Below are 18,395 nucleotides of genomic sequence, written 5' to 3'. Positions count from 1 at the left end.
GTATATATATAACAATTTTGTGATGGACTTGCGACGGAAAACAATAAATGTTAAAAACTAGCGACTGGTTTTGGTGCAGACTAGTGATGGACGAAATATATACATTAGATGTCATCATTGTGCAACGGCATGAACGTGCGACGGACATCATGTTCGTAAACTTTGCGACGGGACTTGCTGTAGCCTAGCGACGGAAGAGATACAGTGGCTAAACACTTGCGTCGAAATAAGATATGTATATTGAGAATGTGTCCGGGGGCCAATTGCTTCAGTCCATCTTAATTAAGGTGACAGCATTGTTATGGCCACCAATCCATGTGTTCGCCTCCCCACGGCGCACGCATCCCTCTGATCAGTTTTTCATCAGTAGCACCGTGCACATGCATCTTGGTCTCCCAATCAGTTGACTTCCCTTGTTTCTTCTTTACACGTGACTCATTTTCCGCCTACTAAGCCGACTCAGCATCCACGTAAGATGTCACGTATTTAGGTTGAGTTTATTTGCCAGTCGGAACCCTAAGTTCTGATTGATATTTTTTTTCGGAATGACTAAAAATTACTACTAAACTAAAACTTACAAAACCAAAATTGTTAGTCCAATACTTACAAGACTAATTTTATCAGCCCTATACGTACAAGACTAATTTTGCAATTTTGCCTACAAAAAAGCAATTCTAGCACATTTTTTTTACTGCCCGATTTTTCTATTAAAAAGTTAACGACGAATGTACTTTGCAACTATACTACTTTATACTGTATCAAACTTGGTGAGCTGTAAAAGCATGGTACAAACATGCAAGATCCTTTGTATTAGTGATGCCAAACATGCAATTTGCTATGTATAAACCATATAAATATAGCAGTAACATAAATAAATACCAAAAATAGTCCTTTTAAGGGGACAGATCAACATGAGTTGGGTGTATTGAGTTTTTTTAAAAAAAATACAAAAAAATCAATTAAAAAAAAGAAGAGAGTTTAGGGAAATTTTCTCGCATGACCCTTGAATAGATACATGGTGCATGGCAAGAAATTTTGGCTCATATTTCCATAGATTCTTTGATGTTGACTGGAGATTGCTCCTTTGTTTGCTGGACTCCACAAACAATGAGTGGTCAGAATGACATAAAGGGGTGGAAAATTTTCTATGTTCGATTTCAAAAATTAAGAACCAGACAAACTACAATCAACAAACCTGATGAGCTGCACGCAATATCCTAAATTAGAAATCTTACAAATCTGTTTTCTCTTACACCGTTCATGCTCCTGAAACCATGCAAACACGCAGCGATAGCTATAACTTTATTTAGATTTATACATGCAACGCACGTACCCTCTCATATTCGGCGGGAATTGGGGGACACAGACAGAAAGAGGAGAGGGGAAAACAAGGAAGGGAACGGGTGACAGAGTTGAGCGTAGGAGAAGACAAGAACAAATTAATTAGATTAACTCTTTGCCCTTTTCGCCTTCATCTGTTATATACCTATACATATATACATATATACATCTATATATTTTTTTTCTTTTTTACGTGTCTCGAATATGTCAGGATCAGAGGAGAACGTTGCACTGCCCAAATTTGGATCATGGGACGTAAAGAACCCGGCAGCAGCCGGGCAGTATTCCATGATTTTCGACAGGGCGCTGAACCAGAAACGAGGAGGACAGCCCAGCCAGGATAGCCATGACTCGCCCCATGGCAGCGGCAGCGACATCGAGCCATTATCTAAACAGGATGGGCGTTTATCCAAGGGGTCGGGGTCCGGGGGCAGGAGGTGGCTTTGCTGCTCCAGCCTCAAGTATGCCGAGTCTTGAGGAGGCTGATGATCATCGATCGATCAATCAAGAAAACTGTATATTGAGTTTCCAGGAGACGTGTTCCATATATAATTAAATTAGAAGAAGGATCATTAATTCATTCGAAACGAATCCATACTTTTATAGGTCGAAAATGTCCTGCTATAATTAATTCATTTGCTCTAGACATGTTTTATAAAGTTTGCATTTGCATTTGTTTCGTGTTTGTCATTTGTTTTTGTTTTGGTTTGTGTCGATTGATGAGGCCCCAAGGATTTTCATTTGGCATTACTGCAGGAACGGAGTACTGCTATGATGAGGTAGCCGTTCTTGGTGCCAAAACCTTATCCCTGTATATTGGTGATTTGGGTTTGAAAATGGATTGTTGCTTGTGATTCACTGAATTTCATTCAAAAAACATACTCCTGGAAGACTTTCCTCTGCTGTTTTCACATTCTATGCCAAGCTGCATTGCTTGGAGTGTACGTACCTATATGAGCGCTGAATTTTTTATTTCAAATTCTATTATATCGATTTTTATTGTATTTCATATATAAATAATTTATTTTTAAAATAAATAATTTTTATATATGTTGTGTGTATATGTTAAACGCAGGAAGGAGCTTCTGTTGTTAAAAATTCTTATATAGAATGCCTAGTAGTTAGCCTTATCCTTATCCGTCTTGAAGCTATATCCAATAGGGGGGTAGCTACGGGTGAGGAGCGAAGCGACCCATTGCTGCTGGTACTGGTAGTATTACCGTACTAAATCGAGTGAGGCATCCGAACGGCTTTAATAACCCAATCAAAAATTTAGGATTAGTTACATCTTTTGTCCTTGTATCTAGTCACTTATTTGCTTTGGATCTCTTATGTGAGACGCACTAGCAGGGAAAATTGGTTCTTCTTCCCGTCAATTAACACCTAGTAAATTACGCTTTTCCTCTCATTTGGTTTATCAAATTACGCACTTGAGGTCACTTTGCAGTGCAACATTTCCGACATGATTACAAATCATGGAATTTAAAAGATAATCAAATGTCATAATTACACTGTCATCCCTGTTACTATGAACAATTATACAATCATCACACTATCACTTAATTTTAAAATTACAATTTCTTTTCTCTCCCCTAAAAAATTTGCAAAACGACAAGTTTAACCTTATTAAAGTTTGATAGCTTCAAGGAAATATGTTTTGGGATGTGAAATGAAGTCAATTTGTTTTGCAGTGTCAAATTTAACCTTATCACCAAAAAAAAAGAGATAGTCAATAATATCTTCTAACATGTTTTTACTTTTAATCCTTGTGCACAGAGATTTATTGAAGTCACAAATGAATTGGTTATGCAATTAATATAAAATGTGACAAAACATGGCTAAGACTATGACAAGATGTTGAGAGACAATATTATTGTATGCGACCTAATCTCCATCCAATCTCTCACGAGAAGCCTTTTGCGATGCAAGAAGAAGAAACCATAGGGCTAATAGTCCGACAGGAACAACTATGTTTTTCCAATGGCTTAACAAAGTTCCAAAGACACGCTCGTTGAATGCCACCTAAAGCCAATAGCGAAACGAAATAGCAAAACCAAAAGAATGCACTCAATTTCGTCGAAAAGCAATCATTTCATTGATCAATAAAGCAGGTTATAGAAAGCTTGTTTACAACTGCAAGAGCAAGCGTACAAGATTTTGGGGAGGACAGTAGCAAGGCTCATGACTGTACAATACAGCACGGTACAATAACTCATTCTCTCCTTCCCTCTATAATAGGCTCAAAAAATAAAAAACTTGAGACAAATAGATGTTAGAAGGATGAGATGTGCACCCAGCAGATACAGAACCATATACATAAAGCATCTAAAATGAGAAGACAGAAAACCCACACCTAAAGACTATGAAACATGTCTGGAAGCATTCCATGAAGCTCAGTGTCCATCTGCCAAGGGTGAAGGGTGGCAGGTAGCTGGCTGAGGTGGCCCAAAGCCGTACAGAGCAATAAAAAAGGCCTAGAGGGAAGGCGGCCCTTGAGACATCCCAAAATGAATAATGATACACATTCATGGCAACCTTTTCTTTTTTAACAAGACATTCACACCAACTTTAACATTAGGAGTTTGAAGAAATATCAATAAAAAGTAATTATGAGAAGAGATTAAATGTTAGTAGAAACAGTAAGGAGGGTGATGTAATTTTCAGATCAACCGGGACATTTGTACAAGTAATATTGGATGATCTAATTTTTCGCACTATCCGAACAGACAGCTGACGGTGCCAATGGAGAAAGCACTTGATTTACCACAGAAATTTTCGGTTAGAAGTCATCTGTTACAACATTTGGACTCCTCAAATCAATTTAAGGTCTGGGAACTACAGACGGTTCTACGACTCCATTGACTAAAGAAACAAAAACCCACAGCCTGTCAACCAACACACATTCTTGGAGCTTTCCTCATCTCAATCTCAACAAGCATCAGTAACGCAGGTCAAAAGTACATAACTAACAGGTAAGCTCCATTTGGTCAAGCAAATGTCAATCGTGTTAAAGAAAAACAAACTAAAAGCCACGACTTGCAGCTTCAAATGGCCATAAGCATACCTGCCAAAAGAAAAAGATCTCAGGACCCAAAAACCAGGGATAAATGGTTTGATGAAAGCACAATAAATATCACTAACTGATTACCAGTCATATTTCCATCATAGTGATTCATAATTTATTTTAAACTTTTCAAGGCCATCAAAGACAAACTTCTGCAACTGGTCAATCACAATAGATCAATCATTCATTTTACGGCCAAGTCAGAATTTCCAATAATAACATTAGCAATTAGAGCTAAACCTTGTACTTGTAGCACAGACAATCATATCACAAACCACGAACCTTATTTTAGCTACTTCTCATAAGTTGGAAAAAGTAAATCATCTCAAGCAGTGACAGAAGTACAGCTAACACATAATCATAAGGTGGGATTTTTACATATTCCAGAAGTAGGGAACAGGATTGCCATTCTTTAGCTGATTAGCAATCCGATCAGCATTATACATTTTCAGGATAACCATTACTTGCAATATAATCCTATCTTTCAAACATATATATTAGCCACTCCCACTGCAATGGAATTAGATATTCCAACCATTTGAGGAACTGAAACATAATAGGTGAATTGATCAAAAAGGATGGGGACAAAAAACATATACAGAAAAAACTACCACCAAACAGACAGAGGGAAAAACAATAGAGCAATTACAAAGAAGCTCAGATAATTGGGTCTAGTGTAACATTTTTACATTAAAGGAACTAGTGCTTGTCCAGGACCAAGTGATTTTGTAACTTCATATGCCACAATTGACACACAATCCAGTCTTACTTAAATGAGGGTAGCTTTCACATATCCTGAAATTCACTTTAAACATATCAAATTTGAATTGGATAACAGAAGAAATGAGTTGGATGAGTAGGGCATCGTTTTAATTTGATATTTCCCATTCCATTCAATGCTGTCTTCTTTTCTACCACATCCAATAATGAAAAGAAGATTGGAACTCCAACATATTCCTCCGGTTGATTATGGAGCCATGCAAACATCTAATCTCTCTTGAGATGGTATATTGACTTTCATAGATGTTCGTAGCATTCCTAACTCCATCAATACTGTATCAATTCATTGCTAGATTATAAATGCATCAAAATCATACTACTCGAAGCACACAACCACAAGATCTTCTGAATGAGATTTATCAGTCAGGATCAAGCAGTTGATTTTTAAACTCAAAAAATGAAGGAACATTCCAGTACCTATCTATCGGCAAAAGGTATCAACAACTCTTGGTCCCCTGGATAGGAATAAAGAAAAGATCAAAGTTTATTTTGCACCAAAACTTGCAACAATAGAGTAAAAAGATTACCAGTTCTAGTTGAGCCTGGAAACTTTCTCCAAATCCTCCACAGCTTGTCCAATTGCATGAAGAGTCATTTTCTTCACCTTTACAGAAGAGATCAAAATTTCAAAGCCTTCCAACTCATCTTCCTCTTTGTGCATTACAAAGCTTTATAGTGCTTGTGCACTTATATGATTGAGAAGATGTTTATATGGAAAGAATCTTAGCATATTATTTATCGTACTTGAATATGAATGTATGAAACATGCATGTCTCCAGGCATCAGCTTCGCCAAAAAAAGATACTCCTTTAAACTTGGGGGAAAAAAAAAACATGCATGTCGCGTCATTGGGTGGGTGTCAAGTGCCAGTACTGGAATTTGAACCGTAATAAAACATATCATATATTCATTTTGTAAGGCATAATAGCACAGACAACAAGATATAGACAGGAGCATAATATGAAATAGGAAGATAACTCGAATACACATAACCATAACCATATGCCATGCTAAATCCTTGCTTCTCATACAAACAGAAGCAAGCGCATACTCTCATGTACACATCCACATGAAAAACACAACTTATATCGGAGAATTAAGTTCCTTTAAGCAAGTATGGATGTAGAGGCGGCTGCGCTTTCAAGATTTTATAAAATAAGTATAACCTATTTGATGTGTATATATATACATATATTACATATGTAATAAATGCGGCCCCTCAATGATCTAAAAGAAATACATTTAGAGCTACAAGAATACAAATAACATTAGACGTTATAACAAAATTTTTGTTATAATATATACACAGGTAGATGCGTCAAAAAGATGGCACACATAGAACCTAATAATCCTAAGATTTTTCTTCTTTTACTTAATAATTGATATCAGTTTCCTGCATAAAAATCATGTGAATGACTTATTAAACTTTCATATCTATTATGACATATAGGTAAGGTAATTTTAGTGCTATATATATCAATAATTATTTGAAGTGACGATATTGATGTTGTGAACGTGCAAATGAAAAAATTATACTTGCTATTTTCTTACCATCTCTTGCAGTTAACTAAACTAAAAAAAAGAAAAAGAAAAAGAATACATCATAGAAAAATAGTGGTTTAATTTTGGAACTTTTTTTTTCTATTTATATTTTTTACATGAAAATTAATTTGACTAGGGTTTTATATTATCATCTATGTGACTACTATTTATCGAATTAACCCAACAATCAAATATGAAAATCAACCACAATATATTAAAGACCATGTATTTAACATCAGTTCTATTGAAATTTCGAAACACCAAACTAGGAGATTCTTACAAATCACCTAACTAAATGCTTTATAGAAAAACTGAAGAAGTTGAATGAAATTTGAATATAGAGGAAAGTTATCATATAATTAATATTGTATGCCATCTGCATACCTACACTAAATTATTGATGTGCTTTCAAGAATATATAATTACTGTTACTTTTTCTGTTCAAGTTGCTTCAGTTGATTTTTTTTAGCTTAATAACGTACAATTTTGTAATTTTGGTTTCAAAAATCAACAAAATAGTATTACAACTTAGTAAGCTTAGAAATTTTTGCTAAATAAAATTTATCAAATATAATCAATATGACATGTTAGTTAAAACATTAAAAACTTCTGCCCGCACTAAAGGTTTGAGCATTTACTTTTTAATAGATGATGTATTTTTTTAACTCTATTATTTATATATATCAAAATATAATTTTTTGACCATTGTCTAAAAGTTTATCTAGAAAAAAGATAACAATTATTTGACTTAATCGGACCTCCCTAAGTCTTATTTCTGGATCCACCTTGCATCTAAGGCTTATGTTCAAACCACTAACGACTGGAAACAAGTGCATATTCATGCCAAAATAGGCTAGCACACACATACGAAAGAATGATACTTATATCTGAGAGTTAAATAGAGCTTCAATAATAATTACTAACTAGTGGAAACCAATGACTAGGATTTAGGGTGTAAAATGAGTTGAGCCGACATGCAAGCTTAGTGAGCTAACTTAATTTGACATGACTCATGCTCACGCTTTCTCAATCTTGTGAACCGAGTTTTAGCCAAATACAAGGGTATCAAAGCTCAAGTTCCGGCTCATTGAGCATTTATAATTTCTATAATACTTTTAATTTAATGTATAGGTGCTATTTAATTAATACTATAAAAATTAAGAAGAATGATAATTTTATTGTCCGACAAATAATATAATTGGTCCCTTAAATTTATATTTAGAATCACTTTAGTCCCTTAGCCTCGTCTTACTTTGAGTGTTTGATTAAATGGATGATAAGATAAATATGAATTAAATGTGCGATAGAAATGCTCGAGATTAATTATAAATTGTATACTTTCTAGGATTTTCTTTTGCTGATTATATTGTGTAGTTTGTTTACTTTGGTGGATAAACTATTCTCAAAGGGGAAATGTCTTTTTTACACCCTTGTTACTTTAAATCCCCAATTTCACAAGTATGAGCCTAAATTACCTTGTGTAGTTTGTTTACTTTGGTGGATAAACTATTTTCAAAGGGCAAATGTCTTTTTTACACCCTTGTTACTTCAAATCCCCAATTTCACAAGTATGAGCCTAAATTACCGTTCGGCAAATCCAAACTATGATTTTTTTTTTCTGGATATTGGAGGTAGTATGCACAGGTTGGTAATGTTTGAAACATATAATCTTTTGGCTTTGGTATCATGTGATTCTTGCTTTGAAAATGATTTTTATTTTTTTGGACTCGACTAAGGCGCAGCTAGGTGATCTCTGCGCAAAACCTATGTGCCTTCGACTTCAATAAACTGAAAAAATCTTTTCAGAAAAAAGAGTAAACACATTAAGCTAAAAATCATTAGATCACAAAAAAAAACGCCGGTACATTGTTCAACATTTTAGGGGGAAAAAAATCTCTACCTGGTCCAACAACTCGTAAGTTCACCAGCTGCTCACTCCCCAAAAATGTAGTGTTTTCTTGTCTAACATATGAGGACAATAAATCTTCCCAGCTGGAGTAGTTTGGGGGCACCAATAATTTAGAGTGCAAAATCATGGGCATTATGGGCTTTTTGCACCCCTTGAACAGTAAAATTACCAGGCCCAACCACAAACACCGAGCCCTTATCCTTTGAACTAAACGCTTGACAAACCTATTCTATTAGTGCTATTCAGGCTTGTCAATCAAAGTAAACGCACCCTAAGTTCATTCCTTGACTTTCACGTCCCTAAACTTTAGTTTTTGTTTCAATTTGGTCCCTTAGACCATTTTCCAACAAAAATATGCTTTAAGTTTGTTTTTTGACTTTAGTCCTTAAATGTGTAAAAATAAATTTTTGTTATCTTATTTGAATAATAAAAACTTTGGCCTTTTGTGGATAAAATTATAACATATTGCTTAACTCAAAGCAAATCTTATCTTTTTTTTTTTCATTTTCAGAAGTTACACAAAAAAAAATCATAAATTATGAATGAATTTTATAAAACTTATATAATCTGAAAATATAATTAAAAAAAAATAAGTCAATAATTTTCAATCTTAGGAGTTAAAGATAAGTCTAAAAAAGTTAAACCTTAAAAATATTTATTAAATGTTAACAATTAAGGTTTCCAACAAAAAGTTAGTGGAATGTAAAATTTAAGTACATTTTTTTCGCAAATTTCATATATATATAACTCATCTTAACAGGTTTTGTAAATTTATAGTTCCATAAAATGTCTTAAGATCAATTATATATATATATATAAATCCACCAAAAATATAGTTAGAAAGTATATCCCAACAACTTTTTGTTCAAAACCCCAATTGTTAATATTTAATAAACATTGTTAAGATTTAACTTTTTTATATATATCTTTAAATCCTAAAATAAAAAATACTAACTTAGATTTTTTTTATTATATTTCCATATTGTATAACTTTTACAAATTCTAGTCCATAACTTTTGATTTTTGGTAACTTTTGATGATGAAAAGGAAAAGACTATTGATTTTAAGTTAAGAATATTTTTTTACTATGTTTACAAGAACTCAAAGGTTTCATTATCACATAAGACAATTACATCATACTCAGCACACAAAAATATAAAAGAGTTATTTTTCAGCCGAAAAAAGGACTAATTTGACAATTTTACAAACTTAAGGGACTAAAGTTAGAAAAATATACTTAAATTGACCATTTTAACCTCCAAAAAGTCAAATTCCGGCCACATTTTTTCTGGAAAATGGTCAAAGGAACCAAATTGAGACAAGATTAAAGTTCAAGAACACTAAAGTCAATAAATGAACTTAATCGACTAAAATGATTCTAAATGTAAACATAAGAGACCAATTATACTATTTAACCTTTATTATTTTCATAATTATTCTATATTATAATACACATTTCTTGTTAGAATTATTTTCCAACTTTATGCGATGATAGTAAGAGAATATTAAGGAAATAATTGTTGTGTAGGAAAATACGAAGGCATGATTTTATTGAATATACTAGTCACAAACATACATGTTGGAACTACAATAGAATTACAAATAAGGAAAGGATTTGATTGACTATCTAGAATAAACAAGACAAAAAAGGAAATCATGTATAAATTCTTCTCACACTCCCCATTGAGCTTAACGATATATGTGCTCATCTTTTTACACAAGAGTGTAAAGTGCTTTGCTCCTAAAGGCTTAGTCAAATTATCCACAAACTGTTCCAAAGAAGGAGTAAACAGAGTGCTAACATTTGGCTCATCATAATTCTCTCGTGTAACATGAGTACTAGAGATACAGCAACCCCGTTATCCCATGGAAGATAGGCAATGGCTCATTGTAAGTGAATTCTAGCTCTTCCACTACGTTCTTTAGCCACAATATCTTAGAACTTACTCGCAATATCTTGCTAACAGTATGCATCACTGCCAGCTTTTGCACTAGATCTAGCAACTACTGCCTGCTTGTTACCATGCCAAGTTCACAAGTTTCCCCCTATAAAGCTGTAGTTCCCTTAGGTAGTTTCCTATCATTTCTAAAGCCCGCATAATCTGCCTGTGTCTTCAAGTGTCCATCTCTTCTAAACCATAATCCTTTACCAAGGGCGCCTTCATATATTTCAAGATTCTAATTGCAGCTTCGCATTGAATATGTCCATAGACTAACAATCCCTGCTGCAAAAGAGATCGCGTCTGATATTTAGGCTTATCCTCCAAATAATCACAATAATCCTTCCGAAAAGTAGCATTGCAGTCCATTAAAGTGTCAACCAATTAGGAACCAAGGAGGCCAGTCTCCCGGCATAAATAAAGATCATACTTTCTTTATAACATTGAGATTCAGCTCCAAGTGTATTTTGTTCCGAGCATTGAAATTCCTAAAGATTTACACTCCCCATTGAAACTACTTCTAAAAATTTCAAATTTTCAATCTTCGGCATGCATAGATAAAAATATGATGAGTATGTGTAAAGAAATGAATAGAACATTACAATGATAAAATGAACTACTAAAACAAATTAGCAATAAAAACTTTATTTTAAAGCAAGTAAAAATATTCAGTATTTTTTTATGTGTGCATTAATGTGTTTATTATCTAGCTTTTGTGCATAAATATATATTTTAGGCATGGAGAAAAGTCAACTGCAATTAAAATAAGTACAAAACTCAGTATGTTCTTAACAAAGTTATGTAATTTATTCACATACAAAAGGATAAAATTATTCCTCATAAATATTTATGAAAAATAGTCTTAAAAACTAAAAGTAATTGCATATAGTTGAATAAAGTTTATAGTATTTATTCATAATCTTTAATCAAAATAATTAAAATAATATTTAATAAGTTTTTACATAAAGCTAATATATCTATATTTTAAAAAACATTGCAAAATGCGCAATGCGGATGCACTGTGCTAAGTACACAGAAAAGGATGAAAATATACCTCTAACTTGTCTTCCTTAGACCTGTGATTTTGTGGAAGAACACGGAATTCCTCTGTCAACCGAACACACTCTTGTACATTTTCAGGTGAGACAAAGTCAAGTGCTACCTTTATGCAAGACTGGTGAAAGACAAAAACATAAATGAAATGCTTGTTAGCCATGATTCACAGATTCAAGACCTACTCATCTTCATGAGAATTTGCGAATGACAACAAAAAAGCAATTGCCTGTTCTACAACCATATATTATAGATGCAGAATTAGATAAGCATTGCTGTGCGCAAGAGAAATAATCTTAGCAATTTTTACTTTACAATGTTAGCTACAGTGTTTAACTGCCTTCCCTGATTAAGAGAAATGGCCCGAACTTGTTCAACTGTTTAAAGCTGTGGGTAAATTTAAACTAGATTAGATTTATCTTTTAATTCCACCCTCAGGCTATGGGCAATACAAATTTTTATTTCAAAAGGTTCGTGCTCAACCTGATTTAGGGTCAGTCCAATCATATGCTAAATCATATTATGACAGGACTTATAGAGTAATTATTTCAACTTGCATTTCAATCGTCCTGTTACACTAAACAGAAATCAAACCATGTGGAAACCAAGTTATGCCAACACAAACAAACTCCATATATAGACAGAAGGAGCCATGTAATGACTTTAATAATTATCACTTTCAATTAACTAGGAGGGAGGCATTCACACTAGGTTCAGTATGACCAATTAATTGTTAGCAAGGCAGAACATTAGCACATAAGCTGATGTCCCACCTCAATCGAGTGATATTATTTTGAATGATTATAGCCCTATCTCATATGCTGTCAACAAGGATTTAGGCATTTATTGCTAGTCCGCTAGTACACAACATAGACAAAGCAAGGAGTTTCACCTGGGTACTTGTATTAGTGCCAAAACCACCCCGTGGCATTATTCACTGGACAGGCTGCCCACGGGATCGACATTAATGCCCCAACCCAGTTGCATGTCATGTACTAGATTAACACCCCAACCCACATTAAGTGCCAACGATTTTGAGAATGGTTTATAAGGCCTTTTGGTTCTTGTTTGAAAATATAGAAACTATTTCTGGTTAGTTAGCTGGTCCCAGAATATTTGACTTAGATAGGAACATGACCTAAGTCCTTATTAAAAGGTTTAATTGTAATGAAAACCTACTGCAAGCTCTAACTAAGTAGCAACCACTTTTAGCAAACTTCTTGAACATCAAACTAAGGTTAACATATGTAATTGGGTTAAAAAATGAAATGACATCAAAATCTAAATTATTGTACCCTCCACAAGCAGATGAATGGATCACTAGTATTAGCTTGGGGTTTGGCTTACATATTTAGCTTTTTCTTGTGTTTAAACCAAAAAATTGATTTACAAACGCTTTAAGTCCAATACATTTTTCAGTTAATTTACAAAGAAATGATTATGACAAAGAAACCAATTTGAATTTTAGTTATTCAAAAAATTATTTATAAATAGACACAATAGGGAAAACAAAATTTTTCACTAAAATGTGTTATCGTAAGTGAAAATAGAAAGAGAACTATTTTGATCAAACTCATATACAAGCTTTTACAAACACTAACTGAAGCACCCAAGTTCTGAATAGAACATGTCACAAACCAGTGCATATTGAATGAATTTCAACTGATTCACCATCCAACATTTTTACGATTGCAAATATACGCTTTCCAAATCTAATTTAGTCTGCATACTTCTTTCATATAATATATATTTTTTTTAATTGAATCAAATCCCTTCCCAATGATAACGCAAATCTAGGATAAACCATGAATAAATTGTCATGTAGGATAACGATGGTGATAAAATCCTTTCTCAACTTCATGCAAAACTCATATGCAATAAAGACAACCATTCTTCGAACAAGAGCGCATCTAATTATATGCTTAAGCTTGGAACAAGATAAATTAATATATATATATATAAATGTATTTATTCGTACACAAAAATTTTGTTAAGTATGGTTACAAGGGAATACAAATTCCATCAAGTTACAACTGAAGATAAATGAGTTTTTCGAATAATGAAAATTGGATAAACTAACTGTAAAACTTGAAAAGCAGAAATTACTATCCATCAAACGCTTATATCATTATGCAATCAGTAAACAATAGCAGTTAAAGAAATCAATCTACCTTCAAATTTCTAACTTGATGGGGACAACCAGCAGGTATAAAGACGGCATCACCTAGTTTCTGGATAAAAGTCCATGGTTCAATTCCTATGCAAAAACAATAGACAAAACGAATCAAACTGCATTATTTCTGCACTAGTCACATAAATTAGCTGCATTAAGGGGGAAAGCTAACCATGTTCCTCCTTAAGTCTCCTTTTATGCTCCATTGTCAAGTAAACAGTTTGATCATGAATAGGGTGGACGACCTGTAGTAAAAACAAACGCAGATAAGAAATGTCATGCATGCAAGAGGACTATTGGCATCAGATATCCAGATACCCAGAGAAACAAGACAACAAATGGCATGAGATAGTAAATGTTATATCATATACACATAAAAATCATGTTGACAAATGTTCCCTAAACATAAAAGACATAATCACGTAATGATTCAAGGGCTACCATCTTCTCTATTCTCTAAGCTGCTCCTTGACTCTTAAGGTTGTTAAAACTCACCAAGATTTATTCTTCCTTGTTAATGCTCATAAAGATCTAATCAAACAGGCAAGGAAGACTGTTTGTCCTTAATCTCCAAACAGATTAATTTTCCAAAGTAACAATTACCTGCGACAATTGATTACCATAGATATGCCGGAATTCTTTGAAGTGCATCCTCACATATTCCTCCAGCTTTGGTACGTCTTGCCTCCTAAAAATATCCCAGAGAGCACCACCTTCAGGTTCCCCAAGACTTTCTGACATAATATCAGAAACTGAAGTACTACTACTTTCCACTTTGCTATACTTTCCTTTATCACCTTCTTCACCTGTTTTGGGAGCTTCCAAAAAATTCTGTTGATCATGACTTGATACGTCAGAGTCGTTATTTCTCACCGTTTCCACTGGGAGACTGGATTTTACATTACATGTAGTGGTATCTGCTTTATTATGTCCCATGCAGAGACCCAACTGTGTCCCTACAACACCACCCTTCTGTTCCAACATCAGAGTATCCATGGTTGCTTTTTCATCAGATTTCTCGTATAGTGTATTTCCATTTGCCAAATGAGAATCCATCAGTTCATCAGTTTCATTCTTCAAATTAGATTCTAGAGCCTGTGAAAATGCTTTCTTATTCAATCTGGACATTTCATTTTCACTGCTTTGCTGCTTTTGTTCCATTCCATTTAATATGTGCTTATTTCCATACAGTTCCCTTTTATCCTGGGCGGCATGCTGGTTTTGCAGTTCTTTTATGGTTAAAAGCTGCTCAGGTTTGAGGTTGACTGCCTCTGCATGTGTCAACACATTCACCTAAAAGACAAATATAAAATAGAAATAAAGAAAAAGAAGAGTGTAACAGACAACTTAGCCAAAACGCAAAAGGAGTTTCCAACCATCTTAAATCAAAAGTAGGAAAATATCACAAAGCCAAAGAAGAGGGCGTACCGCATCAGACATATCACAGTGTAATTTCGTTACAGAATCTCCCCGTCCCAATTCCTGAGCAACTCCGTAGGCGATATATGTCTTTGGCCCCATATCTGGCTTCAGACACTTTGCTGGTAATTTAACAGCAAGGTTCAGATACCCACTGCGAGGATGTGTATACTCTTTGAAGGGCAAGCAATTGATGAACTCAGCACCATGACGAGGCAATCGCTCCTCAAACAAGTTAGATGGAGGCCAGTCTTTCAACTTAAGAATCTGAGGCCAACCGCAACTATCAAACCGACCCTTTGAATACCCTTTGAAAAACTGGTGAACATTAATGTCAACCTGCTCGACATTGAAAAATTAGTGATTGTTCCATCATTAAAACTTACAAGCATGGTATAAAAAAATGAAAAACATATAAAATTTTATAAAGTTGGATGAAGAAAACAAGATCAAGAACTTGTGATAAGAGTATTGCATAACAGGAATTTCGCATCTTTTTGCTAATTTCAGGTAGAAAAAAACAACTTATACATGAAATAAAATGGAACCATTTCATGTGAAAATTCTGAAGAATGATTGTACCCAATAGGATGAAGTACACAGATATCAATCACATACCCAACTGATTTTCATGAGAAAATGAAGATTCAATCAAACCTATAATACATCAGACCAGCATTAATGCAGCCATTTTTCTGGTATCTCTATATTGGATCTAAAGCTGATTTCAAATAATTATATGTTGTTTGACTGGCCCTGTTAGCTGTTTCTAACAACTATTACTATATTTTTTAAGAGTATACTGCAAGGCAGAAATCATCTCACCTACAGCTAGGAATCAGTATCTTATCTAACCAATATTACATTATCTATACTACGGCAGTGTCCTTAAGCAAGATGTCAATGATTGGAAAGCAGAATAAAAGATAAAGCAACAGCATGAGTCTATAAATCTATGTAGAAGCATTGGTTCTGAAATTCTGACTGAATTAATGTTAGGACAGGCTGGCAGAAGTTCTTCAAAGATACAAGATCCAACTGAAACAAAGCTGATTGATCCCACAATTACATATAAACTGAATCACATAAAAAGGCATGAGATATTACTACCTAATTCTACTGATAGGATATATAGAACTTTCAACAAGTAATCTAACACAATAATCGCCTCCTAACACCATCAAGAAGACCAGTAAACACCTGAACAAAGATCCAGTCACTTTCATGTAGAGTAACATATAAGATCACAGGAATCAAGAAAAACCTGGGATTCTTTGTGCAGCTAATAGAAAGTTAAATATCAAAGAAAATACTAAGAGAAAAGAAATGGCGGACGAAGAAATAAGAAATATACACCTTTATGCTGGCAAGACTTAACAAATTCAAAATAAAAGAATAATAGAGTTTCCAAGATGAGCCTTCTGAAATAAAATGATAATGTGAATATGACCCAATCCAAAAGGCTTCCAATAAAAACACAAGGAATCGGAACTTAGTATGGAACTCTTGACTAGACCCTGAATAATTTCATGGGATAACAAAAGAAACCAAGGCAAAAAAAGTCCTAAGATGAAACAAGCCACAACGACACCAACCTTTCAGCAGATTGGAAATACGGTAACCACCTTTGAATATTGAACTAGAATATTCAACATAAAACCCTGGCTAGCATCTACTTAATTAATCTAAGAAGAAATGATTTCATGATGGACTCTCTCAATTTGGACAAAAGGTTTCCACATACAATACAACCCATAATGTCTTCAAAGATGCAGTGACTTAATAGTTGCAGAAACAAAAGTATCACATCAAACAGAAAAACTCAATAGTCTACTTCCATAGGCTTCAAAATTCTATAAGTGGTGATCAATAATCTAAAAGCTTCACTTAGATACTTATAATCATCGTAGAAAACATTATAAAATGTTTAAAATATATACTATTTATAATTGAAGATTGCTGAGTGCATGAGGCCTTCCAAGTAGTGTTGGGGCACCCCATTACTTGTAAGAAGATGACATGTGTCTCCAACGGATCGGTTTTTTCCTTCTTTTCTCCGCTCTCTCCTATAGCTTCTGTCTTTTCTCTATCTTCTATATTTTCCAAAATGCTTGTATTTCTTGTTATAATATATTTTTCCTTTTTAATTTCTAATCAAAAAACATCTTCTTTACTTCAAATTCAGTGTTTCTAATATGAAACATAAACTTAAATAAATTGATAGTACTGTAACAAATTCAACATCAAACATATTATCAAATATATAGATTTGGTTTGTTATTTATAAAAATAAGCACACACAGAGAGTGGAGAATCACTTATTAAAAAAGAGAAAAAGAAAAGAGAACTGCTCTAAACAAGTTGTCCAAAGGTGAAGCAGACAAACATGTACAGTACGAAATAGGCAGTGCCTGATCAAGACAAGCATACAAGATGAGCAAGAATACATCAGATTGTCAGTAGAGCACCAACCAGAAACAATATGACCTAAAACTTAATATATATTCAGCTAAACTCATCAACTATTTTATTTCAAAAACAAGAACTTCCAAGTATGTATATCAAGTTCTACTAGTTTAATCATCCCACACACCGTATACAATGTAAAAGACTTCAAAATTTCTATTGTTTGAATAAATAATAAGAGGAACTACAAGACAAGTAAACAGACCTGACACCAATCCAAGCAATTTATTGCAGTTACATCAAGTAGTTGCTCATGTCTATTGTTCGTTATTTGACGAAAAGCACGCCACATAACCATGGGTTCCCAGCTCAAACCCAGGGTAGTTTCCAGCACATCACTAACAATCACAGGCTCGCCCTTGGACCAATGCCATTGAAAATGCTTCAAATCGTCATGCTGAAGATCTTTAGCCGTAGGACAGTACAAAAAATTGTCCTCTGAGTCTTTTCGAGAGGCTGACTTACGTAATTTATCACTGTCAATTGCATTCTCACCCATGAACTTCAAACATGAGCACTTCTGCTCAAAATTTTTAGGCAAGTCCTGAAGGTCATGAGTCCTGGCTAACTCTTCTGCTTTCAGCAATAACTCAGAGACCCAATTATCTGGAAAGATGCAGTTCAGTTTTAGTATTCCTTCACCACAACCCCCCAGCCACCGAGGAGGACATGGAATTATACCCCTTTCTCTAGATCTCCATTCAGATT

The 18,395-nt window shown here is 34.0% G+C and overlaps 1 protein-coding gene across 1 annotated transcript in view; it reads right to left on the bottom strand.

Moving 5' to 3' along the window:
- The window catches only part of LOC105178012 (lysine-specific demethylase JMJ25-like), a gene marked incomplete in the record, with an annotated part of 17,785 nt that continues 3,462 nt past the window's right edge, over positions 4,073-18,395 (bottom strand). The window contains 9 exon segments of the mRNA XM_011101347.2: positions 4,073-4,405; positions 5,603-5,640; positions 5,713-5,789; positions 11,631-11,750; positions 13,801-13,886; positions 13,975-14,047; positions 14,406-15,095; positions 15,231-15,560; positions 17,893-18,395. Coding sequence (XP_011099649.1) covers positions 5,718-5,789; positions 11,631-11,750; positions 13,801-13,886; positions 13,975-14,047; positions 14,406-15,095; positions 15,231-15,560; positions 17,893-18,395 — 1,874 coding nt within the window.

The sequence above is a fragment of the Sesamum indicum genome, linkage group LG15, assembly GCF_000512975.1.
Source record: "Sesamum indicum cultivar Zhongzhi No. 13 linkage group LG15, S_indicum_v1.0, whole genome shotgun sequence".
Lineage (NCBI taxonomy): Eukaryota > Viridiplantae > Streptophyta > Magnoliopsida > Lamiales > Pedaliaceae > Sesamum > Sesamum indicum.
Note: the sequence above shows the minus strand (reverse complement) of the source record. Positions and strands in the feature narration are given on the sequence as shown.